Genomic DNA, 24,852 nt, shown 5'->3' with positions numbered 1-24,852 from the left:
TTTTTTTTTATTAAAGGAAGTATGCTTGATGTGCTAGCATAACTGTACTAGCTTCTTGTGTACCATAGTACCAGGTGGCTTGAGAATTAGTACCGACAGACAGACCTACGAAGACATTTATTACACTTTTTACCAAAGGGAGTTATCATTGTAGTGCTTTTGTGTGGAAACTTTTTTCTCCTTTTTTTGTAAATAAAAACAATGTCTTTGTTCTTACTGGAGGAAGACGCTCGCTCACCCACAGCCCTGTCCCTGGTCTGAAAGGCACCGTGCAGCGTGCGCTTGTTGGGGTGGGGAAGAGGGGGCACGTCCAACCGTTTTGCGATCGGCTCCACAATCCGAGAGGAAGAAGCAGAAGCAGCGCGCGTGTTTTGCGGTTAATACAGCCAAGGTATGAGCAGTCTGTTGAGATATATAAATATACATTATATAACTTTTAGGTTTTTTTATTTATTTTTTTTCTGCTGGTGGATAATTTTTATCCACTTAGTCTTCCAGCTCCAAGGACCTTTGATTTTGGGAAGTGTTGCTGAGCTACTTAGCTGGGGTTGATTGTGCTCATGTATTTTTCCCTCTCAGTATTGAAGAAAACATCTTAAGTACCAAACCAGTATTTGACAGAGCTGCTCTGTGTGTGCGTTTGTGTGCGCGTGCAAGAGAAGGCAGAGGGGTGGAATGGGTGTCGGTGCATTTCACTAGTGAAAGCCACGTGTGGGATATATATATATTTTTTTAAGTATAGAAGTTTAGCAGATACTTAAACACGGGGAAAGACTCTGCTTTTAAAATGAAGTTGGCATGGGCTTTGTAAGCCATACCAGCCAGCTGCACTATCTGTCCACCTCACAGGAGGCAGTTTTCCTTGCACGAACCAGGCTCTGAGCACACCAAGTTTGTCCCTGGTGTTTTGGAGCGGGGTTTTGCTGCTGCATTAACCTGTCAGGGGTTTTGGAGCTGGCGGGCAGAGCTGGGGCAGCGGCTGCGTGCCGAGAGGGGGGCAGGCCTGGGGGGGACCCGTCGTGGCGGCAGAGCAGAGGGGTCTGTGCAGGGCCCCGAGGGGTTGAACTCAGGTGCAGGCACTGTGCAGAAGGCAGATCTGGCTGTGGGGGCGAGCGGGAGCCTCCTGCAGAGAGGGAAAATGGGGGAAAAAGAGAGGGAAGAGCCCAGAAGGGAAGAGCTCAGTGGGGAAGAGCCCAGGGGGACCACGCAGCGTTTGCTAGCAATAAATTACCTGCCTTGTTCCCTTCTAAAGTACTTGGTTTTGCATCCTACACACTTATCCCCCCCCCCGTGTGTGCTCCAGGGGGTCTGGAGGCGAGCTCGGGGGTGCTGAGGCCTTTTCCTTCCCCAGCTGTAAAATGGGCGCAGCGCCGGGGGTGCCCCAGCAGCCTGCTCCTGCACGGTTTCAGCACTGGTGGGAAGGCCCCCAGCCTGTACCATAACTGAAAAAAAAAAAAGGTTTTATTTTTATTTAGCGTTACTTTTTATGTAGCGTTACTGCTTGCGTTTGTGTGATTCCCCTACAACTCCTGTGAGCGTGGCCGTGGCGCGGCCTGCCCGTTTAAAACATCAGGGCTCAGCCATGCCTACGGCCCCTTCTTCCTTCAGCGGGGACCCCCGGGGGCCTGGAGGCGAGGCTCGGGGCCTCGCCGCCCCCTCCCGGTTAATTACAGCCGGTTAATTGCTTAATTACACCGGCGGGGGGGGGGCGGGGGGGGGGAGGGGGCTGCGCGGCGGGCGCATGCGCAGTGGCGGCGCGGCCCCCGGCATGGCGGCGGGCGCCATGTTGAAGCACCGGCGGACGGCGCTGGAGCGCGTGGAGAAGTTCGTGTCCGCCGCGTACTTCACCGACTGCAACCTGCGGGGCAGGTGGGCGCCGGCCGGGGCTCCCCGGGGCGCCGCCGCCGCGCTGGGCCCCGCGGGGGGCCGAGGGGAGAGGCCGCGGCCTGCTCTGCGCCCCCCCCCCCCCTTCCCCTCGCGTTCCCCCTCGGGCGCCTGAGGGGAGCTGGGGCGGCCCCGGGCTGAGGGGGGCCGGGGGCGGCGCGGGGCGCGGGGCGCTCGCCCGGTCCCCGCCGGGCCGTCCCTGCAGCCGCGCCCCGTCCGTGTCCCCCGCAGGCTGTACGGCGCCAGCCGCCCGCCCGCCGCGCTCTCCTGCTTCCAGAGCCCGCTGCGCGTCCCCTACGGCGAGGCCGTGGGGCGGCGGTTCGGGCCGGCCGCCGTCGGGGACTCCTTCGGGCCCGCGTGAGTACCGGGGGGCCGTGCCCTGCCCGCTGCCTGCTTCGGGGCTGCCCGGGAGCCTCGGCAGCGGCTGGCGGGGTGACGGGCGGCGGTGCCGCTGTTTGTAACGGCGGGCCACGGCCTGCCCAGGGACTAGGAGCGGCGGTGGGAAGGCCGCAGGTCCGCGCGTATGGACGGGCTGCCCCGGCTCAGGCGCTGCGCGAGGCCCGGCACCCTGCGGTGTCGCTGCCTGCCGGAGTGCCGCGCGGGAGGGCGGGCGGCAGCGCCGGGAAGCGCCGCGGTTGCGTCTGCCGGCCGGGAAGGGAGCTTCACCCCGCGCGGCGCGGCGCTCAGCAGGCTGCTAGGTGCCCAGCCCTTAGCGGTGCCTGGCGGCGAGCACCACGAGGTGGAAGCTTTGCTTGGTTAGACCTGGTCAGGCTGGGAAGGGGAAGTGCAGCGGAATGGCACAGGACCATGCAGGTGCTGTGTGCTGCTTAAACCGAAGGTGGCTAAACGTGGGGCCGCGCAGCTTCATTACACTGACACGCCACACTGGTGCGGTGTCCCGCTGTGCTTCTTCACGGAGGCCCTGAGGACGAGCGGCTTCCCTGGGGGAAGGTCCCAGCTGCGCGGTGAGGTCGCTGCGTGCTCTCTTCCAGGTGGGAGACCTGCTGGTTTAAGGTGGAGCTGAGCATCCCCCCGGCGTGGGCAGGGCGGGAAGTGCACTTTGTTTGGGAGAGCGATGGGGAAGGCATGGTGTGGCGAGATGGCCAGCCTGTACAGGTAAGGAGGTGCAGATCAGGGGCGTGCAGAGCAGTTACTTCCCTCACCCCTCTCTAACGGGATAGCAGAAACCCCCTCCTGTTTGTTATGGAGTAATGCCTGCAGGTGTCGTGGCAGGGAAATAACACGTGGACAAGAACAGCTGGAGGCCTGGACAGTGTGATCGTGAGGGAAAACATAAAGAGGATGTGTAGTTGTAGGGTTGTTCAGCCTCAAGAGGTAAGCTGTGTAAAATAGGTAAATAGCAAATAGATGAGAAGCTGCCGTGCAGGGAGGGGCAGTGTTTGCGTAGGAGCTAGTACGGGGCGTGGGAGAGAGGGTGACGCTCGTGGTTTACCTGCTGTGCTTTGTGGTGGGCCACAAAGGGTCTGGGAGCTATTTCTGAAGTTCAGTCCCAAAAGTCAAGCCTGCTGCTGGTGTGCTCGAGTGTTTCCCAGGGGTTGACTCCTTGACAGGAGTTAAAATTCTGGTCTGCAAAGTAGTCCCAGGTGGAAATCCCTTGTTTAGGCATTATCAGATGTCTTGCAAGACAGGTAGGCAAGCTCCGGGCCTGCGATGTACATCCCCAGTGCCAACAAGAATAACAGGTCAGACTCTTGTCAGGACTAGCACAGGTCAGCTTTGGCCCTGCAGTTCCCGTGCCGGTTGTTCTGGTGGGAAGCAGGGCCCTGCAGAACACGGGACCAGACCCCGGCCGTCCCGCTGCTCTGTCAGGCCCGCCGTCGTGGACTTGGGGGTTAAGCGCGCTGCCTTTCCCTGCAGGGCTTGACTAAGGAAGGTGAGAAGACCAGCTACATCCTGACAAGCTGCCTGAAGGAGTCGGAACCCCACAGGTGAGCGGCCAGCCTGGCTGAACCCGCTTCTGCTGGGGGATCTCGGACTTCCTTGAAGCCACGAGACCCCCAGACCTGCGTCGGGGCGTCCAGTGGGTCTGCCAGGAGTTGGGGTCGGGCTGGTCCTACTGTGGGGTGGGAACGGGCTTCCCCAGCTGCGTGCTCGTGGCCTGCGCCCTGATGGCTTTGTCCCCGTCTCCGCAGCGTGACGCTGTACGTGGAGCTGGCCTGCAACGGCCTCTTCGGGGCTGGCAAGGGCACCATGATCGCCCCCCCGGACCCCAACAGGAGGTTCACTGTGAGCAAGGCTGAGCTCGTCGTCTTCAACAGGGATGTCTATGAGCTGCTGGTGGATCTGGAAATACTGCTGGACATGGCCCGGGTCTGTGCACCCGTTCTGTCATCCTTCCCACCTCCTACAACTCCTTCATTTTATCCCCTGCTGCTGTTCCAAGGCTTGTCCTCCCACCAGGAGGCTCTGGAGGAAGGAACAAGTATTTGCTCCTGCCGCTTTAGCATAATTGACATTGTCTAGAGCAGGAGAAAACCAAATGGGGAGAAGCCATAGGTGGTTGTTTCATCCATCTCCTGCTCCAAAACAGGATCTGTTTGACCAGAGCACTCTGTAATTGGTGGACGTGTTACCTGGGTTTAGAAGGACACGTGCACAGACATCGGGCTGTGTCTGTGAAGCAGGGCCGTGGTGTTTGCCTGGCACCGCTGGCAGTGTCAGGTGCTGGAAGGAGGCGGGAGGTTCTCCCCGGGGCGAGCGTGGGTGCAGAAAGCTGTCCTGAGCTCAGGGTCAAGCTGTCCTCCTCCCAACCCCAGCTCCTCGGGGAGGAAAACCAGCGGAGCTTCCAGGCGCTGTACGCTGCCAACCAGATGGTGAACGTGTGCGACGTTACCGACCCCGCCACCTTCCCCGCTGCCCGCGACCTGGCGGCCGCCATCTTCGGCCAGAGGAACGGCGAGAGCCAGCACAGCATCCACGCCATGGGGCACTGCCACATCGACTCCGGTGAGAGCAGCACGGCGTGCCCTCTGCTGGCTGCCCCCGAGTTCCAGGCAGCAAACCCGGAGGGAGGGGAGGGGAAAGGGAAGGGGGGAAGGGAAGGGAAGGGAAGGGAAGGGAAGGGAAGGGAAGGGAAGGGAAGGGGCTCTGCACTGCCACGCAGCCGGTCAGATTGGGCACGCGGCTGGCTTGCTGTGCCCCCTGCCGCTGAGGGACAGAGTACAGACCACGCTCTACTCCCTGTCGGACTTCAGCCTTCAGTTTTCAGTCCCTGGAGGGGGCTTCGGTCTCAGCATTTTCCGCGCCTGATCCTTGAAGGGCAGCGCAGCCCTGTTCCCAGAGGAGCCTGCTTCCCCCCGGTAGGTGGGTACTTGAGCCGAGCGATGACCGCGCTGGGGCCGTGTCTCTGTCCCTGCAGCCTGGCTGTGGCCATACGAGGAGACCATCCGCAAATGTGCTCGGAGCTGGGTGACGGTTATCCGCCTGATGGAGAGCAACCCCGAGCTCACCTTCGTGTGCTCCCAGGTGAGTCCTCTCCCTCCGAAACGTTTGGGTCAGGAAGGGGGTTTGCTCTGGGCAGCGTTGGGGGTCGTTGCCAAGCTCTCTGAGGAGCTTTTCTTCTGCTTGCGGCGTGCTGCTTCTGCGGTGTGACTCCAGAGGAGAGGCGAGGTGACCGGCAGCATCCCGTGCGGAGGCGTGGTGGGAGCCAAGACTGTCCTCTGTGCTCTGGCAGGCGCAGCAGTTCGAGTGGGTGCGCAGCTGGTACCCGGGGCTCTACGCCCAGATTCAGGACTACGTGGCGAAGGGGCGGTTCGTTCCTGTCGGCGGCACCTGGGTGGAAATGGTGAGAAGCGTGGGGAGCCTGGCTCGCTGCCCCCTTCCCGTGCCATCCCGCTGGGGCCGGGCGCTGGGACGGGGCGCAGCAGGGCCTTTGCTGCCCCTGTCTGATCAGTCGTGAGCCACCGTGCGTGGTGTCTGGCCTTGTAAAAACGCCGTCCCTCTCCTGAATCGCCTCGTTACCTGAGAAAGGAGCCTTGGTATGTGCTGGCCGAGCTCTGTTCTTCCCTTCGCCATCCTCAAGATGTCGAAGCTCCGTGTAACTGCTCTCTGAGCTGCTCAGAGGGCACGGCTCCTCGCTGCGCGGGCAGAGGGGATGTAGCAGAGCCTTGCTGCACCCGGAAGCCCTCAGGGCTGCTGCCCAGCCCCCGCGTTGCACTGCCTTGGGTTGTCTCCCTTTTGCAGCGCCGAGCCGGGTCTGGATCCTCCCCAGGCAGGGCGGCAGCGGGTGGGAAGGGGGGCGCACCCAGGAGCCCTCGCCCCGAGCCTGGCTCGGTACACGTGGTGTGCTTTGCCCCCAGGACGGGAACCTGCCCAGCGGGGAGGCCATGGTGCGGCAGTTCCTCCAGGGCCAGCGGTTCTTCCGGGAGCAGTTTGGCCGGATCTGCTCGGAGGTACTCGCTCTTCTCCTGCACGCCTTCCTCGCACGCTGTCTCCTTCCACCTCTTGCTGTGCTCGGCGGTTTCTCTACGGTTTGCCTTCCCAAGAGCACCTTTGGGTGCCTCACATAAGTCTGCTTTTGGCAGCTAAAGTTGTGATGAGTGAATAGTCCCCAGCGTGTCCTGCTGCGTAGCACGGGGTTAGGACTCGGTGTCCCGTGTGCAAGAAGGGCTTGGGGCCTTACCGCCAGGACACCCCGACCGAGCTCAGGCTGTGGTGTGTGTGACTCACGTGTTTCTTTCCCTCTGCTCCCAGTTCTGGCTCCCGGACACGTTTGGGTACTCGGCCCAGCTGCCCCAGCTGATGCGTGGCTGTGGGATCGGGCGGTTCCTCACGCAGAAGCTCAGCTGGAACCTGGTGAACGCCTTCCCGGTGAGCTGTGCCGGAGTCCGTCCGCAGGCTTGACCCCTTTCTTCCACAGCCAGTCATTAGCTCAGCTGATGCAGGCTTTTCTCCCAAAAGCTCGAAGCTGTGACCAGTTTATGATGGTAGCCGTGTCCTGCCAGGCTTTAGGGGAGGGGGGGGACACAGTGATCCTAGCTTGGCTGCCAGTAACTGCTGCCTCCAGGTGTTCTTTTGCTCCTAACAAACCCCCGGACAGGAAGCTGTGACCTGTCTGCGTGGGCTTCTAGTGCACGAGTTCTGCGTTGGCGGGGTTGAAACATGCTCTGTGTGTACATGTTTGTGGGGGAGATCGGTTTGGGAGCCTTGAGACGCTGCGCGAGGGGCTAGTTAGTGGCTTGCTGGCACTGGCATGAACACAGATTTCTTTTTGGGAACTCCGGGGGATGACGGGTTGTGTTTTCACGTTGTGGTACAGGGAGGCCGTCAGAGACACCGTGCTTTTCTTTGTTTCCGCTGCAGCATCACACCTTTTTCTGGGAAGGCATCGATGGTTCCCGAGTCCTGACCCACTTCCCCCCTGGTGACTCCTATGGGATGCTTGGGCGAGTGGAGGAGGTGAGCGGGGTTGCCAAGCCTGCATGCGAAGTGCAGTGCCAGCCTCAGGGCACCAGGTGTGAGGCTCGTGGGGGAGGGCACTGCCTGGGAAGGGAGTGGGATTGCTGGACAAAGGATTTTAGGGTGCCTGGCAGTCAGCTGCCTGCCTCTGAGACGTGTCCGTGCCCGATTCCTGTGGATTGGAGTGGGGAAGAGGGCCGAGGCCAGACTTCGCACCCCAAAGGCTGGCCCAGCTCTCTTGCGTGGAGCCATGGGAGCTGGGGCTGGGTACCAGGGGAGTGCAGCTGTGCGAAATTCCTTCTAGATGCTGAAAACAGTGAAGAACAACAAGGACAAAGGACGCGTGAACCACAGTGCTGTGCTCTTCGGCTTCGGAGACGGAGGAGGGGGCCCCACGCAGAAGATGCTGGACAGGATGAAGAGGATGCGTGATACAGACGGGCTGCCGAGGTAAGAAGAGAGCCCCCTTCCCCTCTTCTTGTGCCTGCACAGAGCTCTTGTCACAGCCTCCAGAGGGTCCCGCTGCTTCTACCAAAGCAGCTGTGTCCACAAAACGTGGCTCAAAGTTCTGCCGAGCCTGATTTGGGGAAAACTCATGCGGCAACAAGGCAGGGTATCAGCCAGCTGCTGCCCCTCAGCAGAACCCCTCACACTCCGCTGGCCCCGCCTGCAGTTTGCATTTCTGGGGGATTTCTGAGCTGAAGGTTTCCTTTGCTTCCACCGTGCTGTGGTGGTGCCATCTCTGTCTTCAGCCAGCCACGAGCCATCCCTTTGAGATCTGCTGGGGCTTCTGAAGCCTCACTTCTGGGCCTGTCACCTTTTCTGGTGAGGATACGCCACTTGCTGCTCGTGCACTTCCCTCCTGACCCGTCGCTGTTTGTACATCCGTCCCCCAGGGTTCAGATGTCCACTCCCGACCGGCTTTTCTCTGTCCTGGAGAAGGAGTCGTCGCAGCTGTGCACGTGGGTGGGCGAGCTCTTCCTCGAGCTGCACAACGGCACGTACACCACCCAGGCCCAGGTGACCGCGGCACGGGGCAGCAGGCTTCCCCCAGGGACGGAGGCTGTTCGCAGTTCTCTTTGCCCCTCTGCAGGCGGTTCCCTTTAGGTCTTGACTGTGTGAGCCACGTTGTAGCCAGGACTCCACAGGACAAATCTGACTGTTAGTCTTTAAGCAGATGTTTTTTCCAGGAGGGAGAAGGAAGCCAGGGCCCCCTTGGTCAGTAACTGCCTTGTCCTGCACTTCAGCGGGGCCCTGATAATTGCAGAGGTGGGGTGAAGAGGAGTAGGGAGGGAACAGATGGGAGGAGCCTGCCTGGCGTTAAGCTGGGCCCTGTGCTGGGAGTCGTAGGGCTGAAAGCCAGGGTGACCTGTGGAAAAAATCCCGCTGGTGCTGGCAGCTCAGGATACCTCCAAGTAACCAGCCTTCTGGCACGGAGCGGCGCTTTTTGCTGCTGGTGTTAGCGATCCACTCGGAGCTCCAGGCTTCCTAAGGATCTTCCTTCTCTTCTTGGTTGGCACTAGATAAAGAAGGGGAATCGGGAGTGCGAGCGAATACTCCACGACGTGGAAGTTCTCAGCGCCTTGGCTCTGGCACAGGACAGCTCGTTCCAGTACCCTGCCAGCCAGCTGCAGCGCCTCTGGAGGTGGGGGCACACACGAGCACCGACTGCTGCACACACACTGCTCCCTCAGACACTGATCGGGGCTCCACCTGGGAAGTGTCACAGCGCCTTGCCTCTCCCGCTGGAATCCTCAAACCCTCGCTCCAAAGCCACCGGGAGCTCCAAACTCTTCCTGCTCTCCTGGCTGGAAACTTCATTTCCAACCTAGGCTTATCCTTGGCCAGTTATGGCTGGTCTGAGCTTGTGCAACAATATATCTGGTAGCCCCAGGGGATTAAAAAAAAATAGTTCTTACTCCCCATGGCTGTGGTTTGCTAAGATGACAGCTGACAAGTCCTAACATAAAGGGATTTAAAGGGTACTATGTAAAAAATCTTGTTCTCCCAATTACTTGCTAGTGGGGGCACAGGGAACAGTTATTAGGTTTGTCCGTCTTGCAAGCAGGGCTTGGTAAGCTCCAGCAAGTCTGCTGCTGCTCCCCACAGAGCCTTTTCACATCGTTCCTCTTTTCTGTCTTAGGTTACTGCTGCTCAACCAGTTCCACGATGTGCTGCCAGGCAGCTGTATCCAGCTCGTGGTTGAGGATGCCCTGCAATACTACGCGGGTGAGCAGGATTTGGGCTAGGAGGACACTTAAACCTCTTGGAGCACACTGCCTGTTGCCTGGTGCAGAGGTTTCAGTCTTGGACTGCCTGGCACTGTAGGTTGAAGGTGTGCAGGACAGTCATGTGTCAGTAATTGTGCTAATTCGGCTGGGGAATTACCAAAACGTGCCGAGTTCCCGAGTTTTTGCACGCTGTTTGCACGCCAGGAGAGACCCCAGCAAAGGTGGGAGCTGAAATCGGCTCCTCCCTGCCCACGGGCAGTTACAACAGCTTCCTTTATTACAGCTCAGCGATTTTCCAGCTGAACTGGCATAGCTCCTTGTAGCCTTGTAATAACAAAGTTAATAATTATAACTTTAATTGCTTAATAGATAATAGTAATTAATATTAAGAACAATTAGTAATTGTAGCTTGGAAGTAGCCAAAGTATGCGTACATTGCACAGGAGCACCAGATAGGAGAAACTACATGCCTGGGCCGAATTCAGGCCTTTTTTTAAATTATTTTTTTAATTTTTTTTCCTTTTTTTCCCCTCAGAGATCCGCAGGGCTGGTGCTCAGCTGCAGGAGGAGGCTGTGCAGTCCTTATGTGGGGACCTGCTGCAGCCCGAGTCGGGGCATGCTGAGGGCACCCTCGTGCTGAACACTTTGCCCTGGGAACGGACCGAGGTGATCTCCAGGACTGGGCCAGCTGGAGCAGAGGTTTTAGGTTTGTCTAACTGAGGGGGAGCTTTTGTAGCAGAACCTCCTAAAGGGGCGTGGGTCTGACGATGTTGAAGCGGAGCCTCTTTCCTTTCCAGCTCTGGTGACAGCCCCCAGCATGGGGTACGCGATACTGAGGGAGCCGTTGCCACCCCCGCAGCCTGTGACAGTGGTGAAGCAGGTGAGCACAGCTCCGCTGGCCCTCAGGGTGCTGTACCTGCGTCAGAGGCTGACTGGGGAGAAACCTAGGGAATCCAGCGTGCAGAAAGCCGGCACGTTAGACTTAGACCTGGGGACTTGGTGTGCAGCTCGCCCCATGGAGTCCTGGCTCTGTTTGTCCTCTCCCCCCAGGAGGATGGCTCCGTTACCATGGAGAACGGCGTGATTGCGGTCTGCCTGGACGCGATGGGCCGCCTGACTTCTCTTCGTCTGGCACACTCTGAGAGGTCTGTCTCTCACCTGGTGCCTGGAACCAGGCTCCTAAAACTTTCCTTGGGCCTTTTTCTCTCTGTAAACCCTTCACGACTGCCAGATTTGAAGTTGCTGTTTTTCTGTTCCAGGGAGGCAGTTGCAGATGGCTGCTGTGCCAACCAGTTTGCTCTCTTTGATGACGTTCCCCTGTACTGGGATGCCTGGGACGTGATGGATTACCACCTGGAAACCAGGTAGAGGAGCAGGGCATGCAGCACTCGGATTCTGGCTTTGCTTTGAGTTTCTTGCCTCCCCGGCAGTCTTAGCTGTACCAAAACCTCAACAGCTCTCCTGTTTCTGGGCATTCACTCTGGAGAAGCGAGTGCCTGATTTGGGGTCCTGGATCTTCCATGCGGGGACCAGCTCTGCCTTTACCCCTTTCTCTAGGAAGCCAGTGACAACGCTGCTGAAGCCTCTGGAAATCACCCTGGCAGGGGGCCTGCGGGGAAGTGCAAGCTTCTCTCTGCGGGTTGGGAAGAGCAGCACCTTAACCCAGGAGATTGTCCTGGATGCCACGTGCCCGTACATCCGCTTCCTGACCCAGGTACAGCCAGCAGCTGCTGCGTTAGGGACGTGTGGTGCGCAGGCAGGGCCCTGGGAAGCTGAACCATGCTTCAGAATTACGTTTCCCCTCATTCCCTCCTCTGGAACCTCCTGTTGCCCGTCCTCCCCTTGCCTAGGTCCCCCGAGGGATGGAATGGAGTAGAGAGCATCGCTTTATCCACTTTCAGATTCCACTTCACCCATTTTCAGGCTTCAGGGTTGTTGTACGGTTCCGGGTCCTGGGCCAGCCCGGGTGGGAGCTGGCTGCCGTGCGTCGGGGACGGAGGAGTGTGGTCTGTGCCTGCCAGACCCCTCTGACGATGCCCTTCTGCTATTGCATTTAGGTCGAGTGGAAGGAATCCCACAAGTTCCTGAAGGTGGAGTTCCCTGTGCAGGTCCGCAGCACGAACGCCACCTACGAGATCCAGTTTGGGCACGTGCAGCGGCCAACGCACTGGAACACGTCGTGGGACTGGGCCCGATTCGAGGTGAGAGGAGAGGTTTTATCTGGTGCGAGGGTCGGGCTGCGCCCCCCGCGGGGGGCTGCTCTTCCTCCCAGGCAGATACGACAGATGCGACAGATACGTCCCTTGGTGCCTCCTGCAGGTGTGGGCTCACAAGTGGATGGATCTCTCGGAGCACGGCTTCGGGGTGGCAGTGCTGAATGACAGCAAGTACGGGGCGTCGGCACGCGGGAACGTCCTCAGCCTCTCGCTGTGAGTGGGGCCGGGGTGGTGGCGGAGCTGCAGCGGTCACTTCGACTTCTGAGGTGTCCGTTTCAAGTCAAGGCAGCGCCTGGTCCTGAATGATCATAGTAAGCAAAGAAATAGTTTGGGATTAGCCAAAGCGGCTGTCTTCTAAAACCTTTTGGCTGACTTAATTCAAATTGACTAAGAGAATGTAATTCCTTGTGCTCACAGATAATTTTGTAGAGATCAGATCAGGTTTGCAGGAAGTAATTTTTCTGTTGCTGGCCAAAACACGCCCCAGGAAGGGAGGCTTAAAGGAGGGGGAAGGAATGGCGATGTTACATATGCATGCAAAGCTCAAAGAAACTCTGTGTTTCAGTTCGAGCTGCAAGTTTTATGGGAAACCATGAAAACCATGGGAAACCAACCCTTCAGAGCTTGGTTTTAGTTTCTGGGACACCTTGTCCAGAGTCTGTTCCCAGAAATCAGCAGAAATCAGCTTCCACCTCTGGGCCTGGTCTCAGAGTAGCGCTGAGAGGGGGGAGGCAGCTGCCTTGGTGTGGTGCTGCGGGCTGCGTGGCAGAGGAACAGGACTGGGTTCACAGAGGATGCTGCAGCCATGCCCATCTCACCCCATTTCACCCGCCTCTTCCCTCAGGCTGAGAGCACCCAAGTCCCCCGACGCCACTGCCGATATCACGCAGCACCACTTCACCTACGCCGTGCTGCCTCACCGGGGTGAGTGGTGGCAGAGGGTGCCCCAGCGAGCCTCCGCGTGAGCGCAGGCTGTCCTGTCTGCGCGTGCAGAGAGGCTGACCCGAGGTTTTGGTGTTGCAGGTTCCTTCCAGGATGCGGGTGTGATCCAGTGTGCGTACAACCTGAATTTCCCCCTCCACGCGGTCCCGGCCAGCTGTGCCCAGTGCCCAGCCTGGAGCGCCTTTTCCGTGAGCTCACCTGCCGTTGTTCTGGAGACTGTCAAGCAGGCAAGGCCCCTGGGACGGAGCGGGGAGGCGGAGGGGACACTTTTTTTTTACCCAAACTGGTTAAGCTGCGGTTGTTCAGCGTGGTCTGCCCTCTCCCTGCATCGGGATCCCCCTCAGCTGCGTGTCAGAGCAGCTCAGCCGTGACCGCCCGTGTCTGGCTGTGCCCCGAGGTTCCCGTCCCCTTGGGCTGAGTCCCTTTCTGCGCTGTGTCCCCGAAGGCTGAGGACAGGCCCGACGCGGTGGTGGTGCGGCTGTACGAGGCGCACGGCAGCACGGCCGTCACCTGGCTGCGGAGCTCCCTCCCCGTTACGGAGGCAATGCTGTAAGTCCTGCTCGAGGGCTGGGCGCGGGCGGATCGTTGGCTTTAGCTTCACCACCTGCCTTCTTCCCCAGCTGTGACCTCCTGGAGCAGCCGCTTGCCAAGGAGCCCCTGGCGCTGGAGCAGCAGGGCGTGAGGCTTTCCTTCACGCCCTTCCAGGTGCTCTCCATCCTCCTGGTTCTGAGGCAGTGAGGCCCTCAGTCCCATCTTCTTGTGCCACAGCAAGCTGGACCAAGGCTGGGAGCTCGCCTCACAGCCCAAGGCTGCTGGGAGCGCTCCTTCTCCTCCTGGGACTGAGCCTGGCCCCCCCGTGCCCTCTCCCTGGGCAGGGGAGGAACAAGGACCGGGCGTTTTCACTGCCCCCAGGCCAGTGAGATGTCCCAAGAGTGGTTCCAGGGAAGAGCAGTCTTCCCCCCTTGCCGCCCCCACCCAGCTCAGGAAAAGAGTTGAGAACAACTCCGTTTCCTCAGGAAGGAGGAGTGAAGCTGCCCCCTGCCCATCCAGGGGCTGGGGAGCAGCAGCTTTCTGTGCTGACCCCGTGTCACAGCCTTTGTCCTTTCCAGACCAAAGCAGCACCAGCTGCAAGGTGGGAGCAAGTGCCAAACACTACAGTTCTTCTTCTCCACAAATAAGAGAATTATGTAAAATTATGTTACAGCCTCTTACCTTATTTCCAGGTGCCTTCCCTTCTCTTGTCGTGTCTCCCGCTGTGGGATCTCACTCCTGGGGCGGGGGAGGCAGCACTTACCTTAATTGTGGGGGTTGGGGGTAGAGGGGGGAGAGAGCCTGCTCCAGCCCATTGCAGGGAGGGGCCGGTACCAGCACAAAAAGGCAGGCACGGTGGCTTCTACACAAAATATTTTTATTAAGCAGCTAAAAACGGCTGTGTCAGGGATCCAGGGAGCAGTCAGAAAAGGAGGAGGCAAGGCACCGTGAGGCAGAGGGAAGCGTCAGGGCGACGCTGCGCCTGAAGCCCCCAGTCTGCGGTCCTGAAGAACTGCTCCCGCCCCCCAAGCCGGACCAGTGAGGTTTTGGAGAACACGATTAAAAACCGTAAGGGGAGGCACGCAGCCTGCCTGCAGCCCTGAGGCCGGGAGGGCCGTGCCTGGAGGCGTCCCCGGGGCCCAGCCAGCGCCACGCCGGAGGAGGAGGAGCTGGGAGGAAGGCAGCTTGCGGCGCTCACACTGCGGGGGCTGCGCCTGGAAGGTGGGGGGGAAACGAGAAGGGGAAGGGAAGGGTTGGTGCCACGGGGCCCTGCTGGCTCCTCTCCTGCCCTCAGTCACCGTGACGCGCTGCTCGCACGCTTGTGCTAGTCCAAAACTCACGGACGCGCCGCCTCACCTGCGCCCTTGTGTGCAGATGCCCGGCGTCTTGTCACTTTGACTGGAGCCTCGGGCGCAGAGGAGGCCGGAGCGGCAGCTGCTGCCCTCCTCGCGCGGGCACGGCCCTTCCTTGGCGGCTCAGGCACTGCTTCCTCCTCCTCCTCTTCCTCCTTCTTCACGGCCAACGTTGCGGGGTTCTCCGCACGCCTGGAGCGCCGTTTGGAGGCGCGTGTGGTGACCTGGGCGGACAGAGCCAGGGCTTAGCAGCAGCAACGTGCGCGTGGTAGAGGAACAGGAGGCCTAGGAACTCCCGGGACGAGCCCCGCGGTGCCTGGGGGAGCAGCCTGAGGAACCAGGACAAGCTCTGGTCCCAGCAGGAGCCACGCCAACCCCAACGCCTCCCACCTCAGCAGTCGGAGCGTCAGGGTCTGCCTTCGGGCCAGCGCGCTTCTTGCGGGACGTCTGACCTGCGTGAGAGCGCGGGGTTGGGGCTGGGGTGGGGGGGGGGGCGGTGACCGCTCAGGCGATGGGGGCTGTAGGAAGGACTCGGGGTCCTCCCTCTCCCCTCCCACCCCCCTCAGGTGAGGACGGGACGTGGCTGCAGGCCTGGAAAAGCACCCTGCAGGTGCTGGGAGGAAGCCAGGGACAGGGCAGGCTGCATCCCCCAGAGCCACAGGCCCGAGTGCCCCAACAACGGCAGCAGTTGCCTCCCCAGCAGGGCCTGGGAGTGGGTCTCTTCCTCCTCCCCGTGCTCCAGCCCTCCCAGAGCAGGAGCAGGTCCCGCGGGGAGCAGCGGGCACTCACCTCTGGGAGCCATGGGGCCGGGCTCGCCCTGCAAGGAAGGGGACAGGGCGGTGACCGGCGTGCCATCGCTCCCCAGGCGCCGCCAGCACAGCGGGCTGCTGGAAAGGGAGCTCCCCGGTGCCACAGCACCATGCTTGGGGTCGCAAGGAGCGGCACCCGAGCTGGTGTCCCCCTGGGGGAGCGGTAAGGGTACCCAGCCCCAGGCAGGGACCCCCGGCCCACCTGGAACCATATGGTCCTGCCGTTGTGGTCGCGCAGGGAGCTCATGCCAGGCACCCCGTAGCACTGCAGCCAGTTCTTGAAGGCGGTGTGGTTGTCCGCGTGGTCTGGGTCAAGGAGGTTTTTCTCTGGGAAGGGGGAGAGGAAAAGGGGCAGAGAAACAGAGCTGGGGAGGGCGCTCCGTCCTGCCGGAGCCCAGCCCAGGCCCTGCCAGCCATCCCCGTCCCCCAGCTCCCAGCCTCGCAGCCTCACCCGCCGCCACGACCTCCATGGGCACCGTGTGGCACAGCTCCAGGAGATCCGCGTTATCCCGCTTCAGCTTCAGCTTCTTACTCAGCGTCAGGGAAGAATTCTGCAGGGGGGGAGAAGGGAAGTCACCTGCCAGCTACCTCAGCCTCCCTGGGGGGGGTCTCTTCACCCCCCCAAATCCCCATCTCCCCTCGCCCCCCTGAGGAGGAGCTGCCAAACTCCCCCCGAGGACAGGAAATTGGGGCAGCACACAGCACCAGCAGTTTGTGAAAACCATCCTCAGGTCATGGTGGTGTTTTTTTTCAGGCTTTCTTAAAGCAGCCACCCCCCTCTCCCCTAAAGCCATGAGATCGGAGCAGCCACACAGCAAGGGCTCTACTGCAGCCTTCCCCCGAGGTTTTAAGCTTGTGTTTGTCTCCCTCGCCCCTTCCTCTTTACCCTCTCTCAACCAAATACACAAGAGACTCCCTGAAGGCACGGGCGCAGCTGAGTGCGAGCGCAGCACGCAGGCACAGGGCCAGGGAGCTGTCACAGCTCGGTGGCACGGCCACGTGAGGTTACGGAACGGCTGCACACGTTTGCCGCTGGAGGGGCAGGCATGCTCAGACACGGGGGGTTGTGGCAGGAGCCAACAACAGGCTGGCTGGGAGAGCTCCCATGCAGCGAGAATTACAGTTGTGAAGGGAAAACGCCAGCTGTCAGGATGGGAAAGGGCTCAGGGGTTGTGAGGCAGCAGACAGGGTTCAATGACTACAGTGAGTACACCCCCAAACCTGTCCACGCTGTCCCCAAAAAGCAAACACCTCCTGACAGCGGTGCGGGCAGAGGAGACGGGCTGTGTGAACGCTGCAGGGGTTCTGCCCCATCAGAGCGGGGAGCCAAACATGAACTGAAACTGGCCTGAACCCTGGGCCATGACAGCAGAGCTGAAGCAGAGCTTCGCACCCAGCTGAGCACAAAGCAGGACCAGAGTTTCACACCCAGCTGAGCCAGGGTCTGGAAGCAACCTGAGCCCCCTTTTCGGCCTCACTGCTGAGCCCAAACCCCACTCAGTGATGTTTCTCAGCCCAGTCTGGCTCCCTGCACAGGAGGCAAGAGGCTCCCAGGACTGAGCCCGGCAGAGTGGGGCGACGCTGAGCTGGGAAAGCACCGTGTGTTCCCATCTATTCCCCACCTTTTTCCTCCTCGCCTGCTCCTGATGCTTCAGGGCTTCCAGCACCGTCCGAGCCTTTTCAAAGGGAGGGATCTTCAACCTGAGAGAGTCCACCTGTCACACGCAAGCCTGACCTCTCCTTTCTGACACGGCTTAGCACGGTAGGCAAAGGCACGCAAGTTTGGCCTTGGAAGAGGCTGGATGCGGCGTGGTTTCAGCTCAGTGAAAAGCCTTATTATGAAATGCACCTCACCTGTACAGGATCTCAGCACGGAGGTAGTTGCCAATCCCATTGAAGTACTTCTGGTTCAAGAGGGCCTCACAGATGGGCTTGTCAAAAGCCTTATCGTCCAGGTTCTTCAGCACGTTCTCCCTGTGACAGAGCCTGAGTATCAGGCTGGTGCACTTGGACACAGCCGTGCTACTGCCACCAAGGGCAGAAGCCCTGCACGCAGCCTCCACAAAGCAGCCCAATCTGTCCTCGAGTAAGGGGCAAAGCAGCAAAGTGAAGGATCCCAGAACCATTAAGGTCGGAAAAGCCCTCCAAGATCACCTGGTCCAACCACCCCCTACCGCCAGCGTCACCCACTAACCCACATCCCCAAGCACCACGTCCCACCTCGCCTTGAGCACCCCCAGGGACGGGGACTCCACACCCTCCCTGGGCAACCCGTCCCAGCGCCTGACTACTTTATCTGAGAAGAAACGTCTCCTCATTTCCAACCTGAACCTTCCCTGGCACAACTTGAGGCCATTCCCTCTGGCCCTATCACTAGTTACCTGTGAGAAGAGGCTGACCCCCCCCCCCCCCCGCCGGCCGAGCCCCCACCTGAAGGCCCGGTACTCGGTCAGCACGCAGGGCCCGCGGCCGGGCTGCCAGGCGTCGCCCAGGCGCCACGAGCCGAAGCGGCGGGCGTCGACGAAGCAGAGGGCGCAGGGGGGGCTCTCGCGGGTGAGGAAGCGCAGGTGCGCGTGGCGGGGCGGCGCGGCGGCGGGGCGCAGCCGGAACCCCCCGGACATGCCGAAGCGGAAGACGAGGGCCTGCGGGCGGCCGGGGCCCAGCGGCTCCAGGCGCAGCCGCAGCTCCTTGCCGCGGGCGGCGGCGCCCAGGCGGTAGGCCTCGCTGCGGAACGGCACCTCCGGGCCGCGGCCCACGGCCGAGCGCTCGGCCCCGCCGCAGAACACCAGCCCGCCGCACGCCTCGTTGATGTAGCGCCCGGCCAGGGCCAGCTCCGGGCCCTCGGGCATCGCGACCCGGCGACAGGGCCGCGACTGGGCCGCGACTGGGCCTCTCCCCTGACCCGTCGCCTAGCGACACGCCCCGAAGGGCGGGGCTCCCCTCCCCGTCGCCTAGCGACACGCCCCGAAGGGCGGGGCTCCCCTCCCCGTTGCCTAGCGACACGCCCCGAAGGGCGGGGCTCCCCTCCCCGTTGCCTAGCGACACGCCCCGAAGGGCGGGGCTCCCCTCCCCGTCGCCTAGCGACACGCCCCGAAGGGCGGGGCTCCCCTCCCCGTCGCCTAGCGACACGCCCCGAAGGGCGGGGCTCCCCTCCCCGTTGCCTAGCGACACGCCCCCGAAGGGCGGGGCTCCCCTCCCCGTCGCCTAGCGACACGCCCCCTGTTGGCCGCACGTCGCGCAGGGCGGGGCTTCCCACCCTCCCGCCCCGTTGCCTAGCGACGCGCACCGCTCGCCCCCCCCATTGGCTACGCGCCGCCCCGCGGCACGCCGGGAGTCGTAGTCCCTTTGCCCTCGCGTTGCCGTGGCGACGGGGCTGCGAGGCCTGGAAAGGCCCGGAGGTCCCGCAGGCCCCGCGGCCTCCCCGGGCGCAAGGGGCGGGCACAGCTCGGGCTCGGCTCCGGCGCCTTTATTGGGGGCTGCCCCCGGCCCTGCAGCGGGAGGCCGGGGCTCGGCGGGGGGGAGGGCGGCGGCGGAATCCTCCCCGGGCTCACAGGAGGGTCTTCATCAGCGCCTGGGCCTGCTTCAGCTCTGCGGGGAGAAGGAGCGGGCGGCGGGGCTGCAGCGTGAAGCAGGGGCTCTGCCCGCAGCAGCCCTCCCGCGCCCCCCCGGCCTACCTGCCAGCAGCACCCGGAACTTGTCCGCGGACACAGCCACGGGGACGGCCGCCACGCCGCCACCGCCCCGGCCCCGCACGCGGAGCAGCAGGTGCACGAGGGGCTCGCCCACGTCCCGCAGCTCGCTGGAGCTCAGCGTGTAGTCCACCCGCCAGGAGACCGAGTCCAGCTGGCTCACTTCAATGGGAGGGCAGGGTCAGAGCCTCCCCCCCCACGCCCTGCGGCCTCCCCCAGAATAACCCAAACACCAGAAAGTAACCCAAATGCGTCCTCAAGAGGAAGAGACCCTGAGCAGCCTCTTTCCCCTGCCCCTAAAATCGTGGGGCAGATGTACCGGGGACCCCAAAAGCTGCACTCACATCGCAGGCTGCAAGCCCTAAGGCTCTCCTGCAGGGAGCTCTGCTTCTCCTCGTAGGACCGGCACAACCCCGTGGCGTGTTCTGCCCAAGAAAAAAGACAACACACACACAAAAAGCACCCACTGATGCCAGCTCCAGCCCTGCTGCAGCCAAACGCCAGGCGTGCGGCAACAGGACATGGCCCAAACACCTGGAAGAGACCCCGGGGGCAGACAGCGTGAACGGGATGTGGCACAGAAAGGATGAGAGGGCGAGGACGGCCCCATCCTGCACTGCTCGCTGTGGGACTGCGCACACCGGAGGCAGCGCCCGGTGCTGCCGGCTCAGCTGCGGGGCCGACCCTGACGCCCACCCCGTGTCCCACCTTTGGGCAGCCCCAGCTGCTGCAGCTCGCTGGACAGGGACTCGCCATCCACGTTGTGCTTGGCTGCGCTGGAGAAGATGAAGTCGAGGACGGCGATTGTGGCCTTCACATCGCCAGACTCTGCAGGGAGGAGAGGATTCAGCCCGATGGCAGCCAGACCCCCTATGGGAGGTGCCACATCCTGCAGGGCTCCAGGTGGGCAGAGCAGGGCCCTTGGCGGCAGCAGAGGAGCAGGGCTCACCCAACTTGGCATCCGACGTCAGCTTCAGGATCTTCTCATACTGTGGGAGACAAGAGCATGCACTAATTATACGATAAAGCGATGCTTTAATTCCATTAGCGCTGTAACTCTGTGCTACACTGTAAAATTATAACTAAGGCAGAGGCTTGGAGAGCTTCTGTGGTCCCCGGTGGGGTCGCAGTGGATCGCCACACCCCCCCCGGGCAGCTGAGCACTCACATCGATGGCCTCTCCCAGCAGCTCCCGCAGCACCTGGGCGCAGATCAGCTTCAGCTTCACGGAGGACTGGGGGGGGACAAGGACGGGTCAGCGCCGCCCCCCCCCCGGCAGCCGAGCCCAGCTCCGGGACGGGGGGGCGGAGGGGGGGGGGGCGCGGACACTCAACGATTTTGGCCAGGACGCTGATCTCGGCCAGCACCCAGTCGGGGCAGTCCAGGTCCCCGCAGAACCGGAACCGCTGCGGAGGAAACGGGCGGTGAGAGCCCCGCCGCGGCCCCCCCGGGGGTAGCGCGGCTCCCGGCCCGCCCGCCCGGTCCCGGCCCGCCCGCCCGGTCCCGGCCCCACCATGTCGCCGCCGGGCGCCTCCCTCCGGCTCCGCCTCCGCGACCCGGAACAGCTCCGGCCCCGCGCTGCGCTCGGCGGAAGGAACCGGGGGAGGGCAGCGGGAGGGAGGGGACGGCGAGTCCCGACCTGCCTCGGGGCTGGGGGCGACACCGGGAGCGGAGCCCCCCCCCCGCGGCCAGCAGTGGGGCCCCGGCCCGGGCTGCAGCCGCCGGGGTCGGTGCCCGCCCTGGGGCTCCTGGGGGCGGCGCTGGGGCCGTGGCCGGGTGGTCCCGGGGTGGTCCCGGGGTGGTCCCGGGGTGGTCCCGGGGTGGTCCCGGGGTGGTCCCGGCCCCCCGGGGGCGCCGCAGCCGCGCGGGAGACCCCGGCCGGCGGGGGCGGGGCTGGGGCTTGACCCCGCCCCTCTGCTCCCGGCCCCGCCCCTCCCTCGCCGTGTTCCCGCCGCGCCCGACCTCCCGCCCTCAGTCCTCACTCAGGTCCGACCCTCAGTACTTCTACCCCCCCAGGTTCGTGGGCGGGGCAGAACAGGGAGTGCTGCGCCGGGATTGGGCGCACCTCGAGCCACCGAGCGTCACGATTGGCTGCGGCGTGCAGCCGGGCGGGGCCAGAGGCTTAAGAGCGCGCGGGGGTGGCGACGCTGCTGCGGCTCGGAGCTGCGTGCTGGGGGCGGTTCCCTCTCGGGGCTGGGAAGGGGCGGCTGAGCGCGGCGGTCTCGGGGGTTGAAAACTGGCTGGGGGGGCTCGGGAGCAGGCGCTGCTGTGTCTCCTAAAAAGCTTAAGTGCTGCTTTTGTCAGAGCTTCACAACAGAAGCTGATTTCAGGGTTGTTTTTAGGTTTTTTTTTTTTCCTCTCGTGGTATTTGGATTGTGCTACACTTTTTCTACCTAGATCCTTATTTTGAGTTTGTACCCTCTGTTTCTGCGTCATACCACTCTATAAATGGATTGATTTATTAAGAGAGAGGTTCCCCTGCCCATGCACTGGGTTTCACTGCCAACGCAACCATTTTAGCTTGAGCACTGGGTTTCACCCCTGGATCTCTGTTCTCAGTGTGTGACCTGTATTTTCATCTTATGCCATTGTATAAATATTGACTGATACTTGTTTAATTACGGTTTTGTCCCTCATGCACTGGGTTTCACCACCAGCGTGCTGTCTTCAGTTCACATCCTCTGTTTTTAGTTTGTGCCTGGTGTTTTCACCTTAGATCGTTATTCTCATTTTGTGATCTGTGATTTCAGTTCCTGCTATTTTATAAATATGTAAGCCTGTGCCCTGTGTTTTTTTCCTTCACTCCTCAGATCTTTATTTTCAGTTTGTGTCCTGTTTCAGCTCCAGCTGATCGACACTCCAGCTCTTTTCAGTCCCAGCTCTCCATCTCAGCACCAGCTGCTGGCCACACAGGAGCAGAGATGCTCAGCCTTCAACCAGCTCCTGTCAGCTCTGGCAGATTTCAGCTGGTTTTGGCAAGACTATAAATCAATCGCTGTCATAACTTGAGTATCGCTATTAACTGTCATAGTTGTACTTTGTGTTTGATTGATTGGTTAATTAATTAATTGGGAACTGTTGCAAGCTATGTACCAGCATTGTATACTCAGCCCTTTCACGGGTCTCAGAAAGGCGGGACTCAGCCTCTGCTGTCAAGCTCTGACAAAAGCAGCAGTTGGCACTTTTTCTGAGATGCAGCAGTCCCCAGCCGGCTTTCAGCCCCCGACACCGCCGCGCCCAGCCTCCCCTTCCCAGCCCCCAGAGGGCGCCGCCAGGGCCCGAAGGACGCCGCCACCGCCGTTCGGCCCTAAACTGGGCTCCGAGCCCGGGCAGCGCCACCGCCCCCGCGCGCTTTTAAGCCGCGGCCACGCCCCGCGCGGCCCCGCAGCCAATCGCGACCCTGGGCGTCTCGGGGTGCGCCCAATCCCGGCGCAGCGCTCCCCGTTCCGCCCCGCCCACGGGGCTGCGGGGGAGCGGTGAGGGTCGGACCTGAGTGGGGACTGAGGGCGGGAGGGCGGGCGCGGCGGGAGGGGCGGGGCCCCGCTGCTGGGGGCGGGGCCTCTCCAAAGGCTCCCGCGCGCCCCCAGACCCGGTCCCGGGGCTCCCCCGAGGCCGCGGCTCCGCAGCGGGGCCGGGCTCGGGGCCGCCGCGGGGGCGGTGGTGGGTGGCGGAAGCGGGACCCGAGGCAGGCGGTCGGGAGGGCCGGGGGCCAGGGCAAGAGCTGTAACGAGCCTGAGCTGCGAGAAGCCGGAGGAGCGGCAGGTGCATGGAACGTGCCGAGCTGAGACAGAGCTGGAAACGAACCACGGTGTGTGAGCTGAAAATACAGATCCGGGATTAAACACGCAGCGAGAGTTGAAAATGTGGATTCGAGGACGAAAAAAACGCGGCCGTCAGCCAGCGCTGGGAATATCTGGAGCAGCCCTCCTCTGCAGCGCACAGCTGCGGCGTGGGGACGGGGCTGAAGCTGTCACCCAGGGGCGAGGGGCAGCAGCCGGGGGCCGCGACGCAGCCGCAGGGACCGGCAGCAGCAGCAGCTGTGCCCGGGGTCGGCTGTGCCCGGGGCCGGCTGTCCCCAGCACGGCAGCAGGGCCCCGTGGAAGCGGACCTGAGTGAATACTGAGGGCAGGAGGTCGGGCACGGCCGGGCAGCTCGGACCGCCCTCCCTCGGCCCCTGCCCCGCACCCCTCGGGCCGCCGCCGGGCTGTCCTTTCAGCGCTGGCTGATGTCAGCTGGATTTGACAAGGCCATAAATCAATCACTGTCAGAACTTGGATATCGATATTAACTGTCATATTGTACACTGCGGTTATTGACCGCTTACTTAATTAATTAGAATCATAGAATACTAAAGGTTGGAAACAACCTCCAGGATCATCTGGTCCAACCATCCCCCTACCACCAGCATCACCCACTGAACCATGTCCCTGAGCACCACGTCCAACTTCTCCTTGAACACCCCCAGGGACGGTGACTCCACCACCTCCCTGGGAACCCGTCCCAATGCCTGACTACTTTATCTGAGAAGAAACATCTCATTTCCAACCTGAACCTTCCCTGGCACAACTTGAGGCCATTCCCTCTGGCCCTATCACTAGTTACCTGTGAGAAGAGGCTGACCCCCAACTCCCCACAACTTCCTTTCAGGCACTTTGCAGAAAGCCATGAGGTCTCCCCTGAGCCTCCTCTTCTCCAAACCAAACCCCCCCAGTTCCCTCAGCCGCTCCTCACAGGACTTGTGTTCCAGGCCCTTCACCAGCTTCGTAGCCCTGCTCTGGACACGCTCCAGGGCCTTGATGTCCTTCTGGCAGTGAGGGGCCCAAAGCTGAACACAGTACTCGAGGTGCGGCCTCATGGCTGTGTACCAGCATTGAGTAAAGAGTCTATGGGCAGAAAGGGGTTTTTCCTTTTCTGTTCAGCTTTCTTCTTCCACTGTGTCATACATCAACTTCAGCCTGGTGCACACTGTTCTCCTGCACTTCCAGGACACGTGTGACTGGATCCCTGCCTCTGGTGAGGGCCTGTGGGCCCTGCTCTCCCCCCCACACCCCCAGCCACCTTGGCCAGTTTCCCAGCCCAAACAACAGCACTCGGCTCTTTTGGGGGTCTCAGAATCAAGGGACTCAGCCTCTGCTGTCAAGCTCTGACAAAAGCAGCACTTAGGCTTTTCCTGAGATGCAGCAGCCCCCAGCCGGCTTCCAGTCCCCGACACCGCCGCGCTCAGCCTCCCCTTCCCAGCCCCGAGAGGGCGCCGCCAGGGCCCGAAGGGCTCCGCACCCGACGCACTGCCCCGAGCCGGGCTCCGAGCCCGGGCAGCACCACCCCCCCCTCGCGCTCTTAAGCCTCTGGCCCCGCCCGGCTCCGCGCCGCAGCCAATCGCGACCCTGGGCGTCCCGAGGCGCGCCCAATCCCGGCGCAGCGCTCCCCGTTCTGCCCCGCCCACGGGGCTGCGGAGGAAGGGGGGGGGAAGGAGCGAGGGTCGGACCTGAGTGGGGACTGAGGGCGGGCGCGGCGGGAACGCGGCGAGGGAAGGGCGGGAGCCGAGGGGGCGTGGCCTGGGACCGAGGGGCGGGGCCAAGACCCGGCCCCGCCCCCACGGGCCGGAGCCCCCCGCGCCCCGCGCGGCTGCGGCGCCCCCCGGGAGCCGGGACCCGGCCGGGGCCACCCCGGGACCACCGCTCCCGGTGCCGCCCCCAGCCCCGAGGATGGAGGCAGCCCCGCGGCTGGGGCTCCGGCCGCTCCCCCCGGAGCGGCGGCGCAGGGAGCAGCAGGGGCACGGC

General features: G+C 62.1%; 3 protein-coding genes across 10 annotated transcripts; 1 reads left to right on the top strand and 2 right to left on the bottom strand.

Annotated features, from left to right (window-relative positions):
• Positions 1–1,714: 1,714 nt before the first annotated feature.
• MAN2C1 (mannosidase alpha class 2C member 1) lies at positions 1,715–13,887 on the top strand. Of its 4 annotated transcripts, XM_048081441.2 has the most exons (26): positions 1,715–1,869; positions 2,116–2,241; positions 2,877–3,000; positions 3,763–3,833; positions 4,038–4,215; positions 4,662–4,851; positions 5,264–5,370; positions 5,579–5,689; positions 6,204–6,296; positions 6,598–6,714; positions 7,207–7,302; positions 7,607–7,752; positions 8,199–8,322; positions 8,826–8,947; positions 9,446–9,531; positions 10,069–10,239; positions 10,331–10,413; positions 10,584–10,678; positions 10,793–10,897; positions 11,091–11,247; positions 11,591–11,734; positions 11,853–11,962; positions 12,594–12,673; positions 12,773–12,918; positions 13,137–13,240; positions 13,312–13,887. In XM_048081441.2, the coding sequence occupies exons 1-26, from the start codon at positions 1,742–1,744 to the stop codon at positions 13,427–13,429; spliced, it is 3,132 nt and encodes a 1,043-aa protein (XP_047937398.2). In that variant the 5' UTR covers positions 1,715–1,741; the 3' UTR covers positions 13,430–13,887. The 4 variants fall into 4 exon arrangements, 3 of the variants coding, with proteins under 3 accessions (XP_047937398.2, XP_047937402.2, XP_066860072.1); XM_048081445.2 differs by lacking the exon at positions 2,116–2,241 and having other exon boundaries at positions 1,724–1,869; XR_010834277.1 differs by lacking the exons at positions 13,137–13,240; positions 13,312–13,887 and having other exon boundaries at positions 11,853–12,060; positions 12,773–12,789.
• On the bottom strand, positions 11,909–18,681 carry NEIL1 (nei like DNA glycosylase 1). 5 transcript variants are annotated; one of them, XM_048081450.2, is made up of 9 exons: positions 17,814–18,681; positions 17,238–17,357; positions 17,006–17,084; positions 15,835–15,934; positions 15,586–15,710; positions 15,364–15,391; positions 14,965–15,050; positions 14,579–14,798; positions 11,909–12,047 (listed from the first exon to the last, which is right to left on the bottom strand). In XM_048081450.2, exons 1-9 carry the CDS (start codon positions 18,230–18,232, stop codon positions 12,025–12,027), a joined length of 1,200 nt encoding a protein of 399 aa, XP_047937407.2. In that variant the 5' UTR covers positions 18,233–18,681; the 3' UTR covers positions 11,909–12,024. The 5 variants fall into 5 exon arrangements, 4 of the variants coding, with proteins under 4 accessions (XP_047937407.2, XP_066860075.1, XP_066860076.1 ...); XM_067003974.1 differs by having other exon boundaries at positions 14,965–15,026; XM_048081451.2 differs by lacking the exon at positions 11,909–12,047 and adding an exon at positions 14,083–14,436.
• A 153-nt stretch (positions 18,682–18,834) lies between these two features.
• Positions 18,835–20,746, bottom strand: COMMD4 (COMM domain containing 4). Its single transcript, XM_048081454.2, has 8 exons — positions 20,586–20,746; positions 20,407–20,478; positions 20,241–20,306; positions 20,022–20,061; positions 19,781–19,900; positions 19,417–19,497; positions 19,058–19,234; positions 18,835–18,971 (listed from the first exon to the last, which is right to left on the bottom strand). Exons 1-8 carry the CDS (start codon positions 20,586–20,588, stop codon positions 18,931–18,933), a joined length of 600 nt encoding a protein of 199 aa, XP_047937411.1. The 5' UTR covers positions 20,589–20,746; the 3' UTR covers positions 18,835–18,930.
• Between the last annotated feature and the right edge of the window lie 4,106 nt (positions 20,747–24,852).

Source organism: Anser cygnoides, chromosome 11 (genome assembly GCF_040182565.1).
Source record: "Anser cygnoides isolate HZ-2024a breed goose chromosome 11, Taihu_goose_T2T_genome, whole genome shotgun sequence".
Lineage (NCBI taxonomy): Eukaryota > Metazoa > Chordata > Aves > Anseriformes > Anatidae > Anser > Anser cygnoides.
Note: the sequence above shows the minus strand (reverse complement) of the source record. Positions and strands in the feature narration are given on the sequence as shown.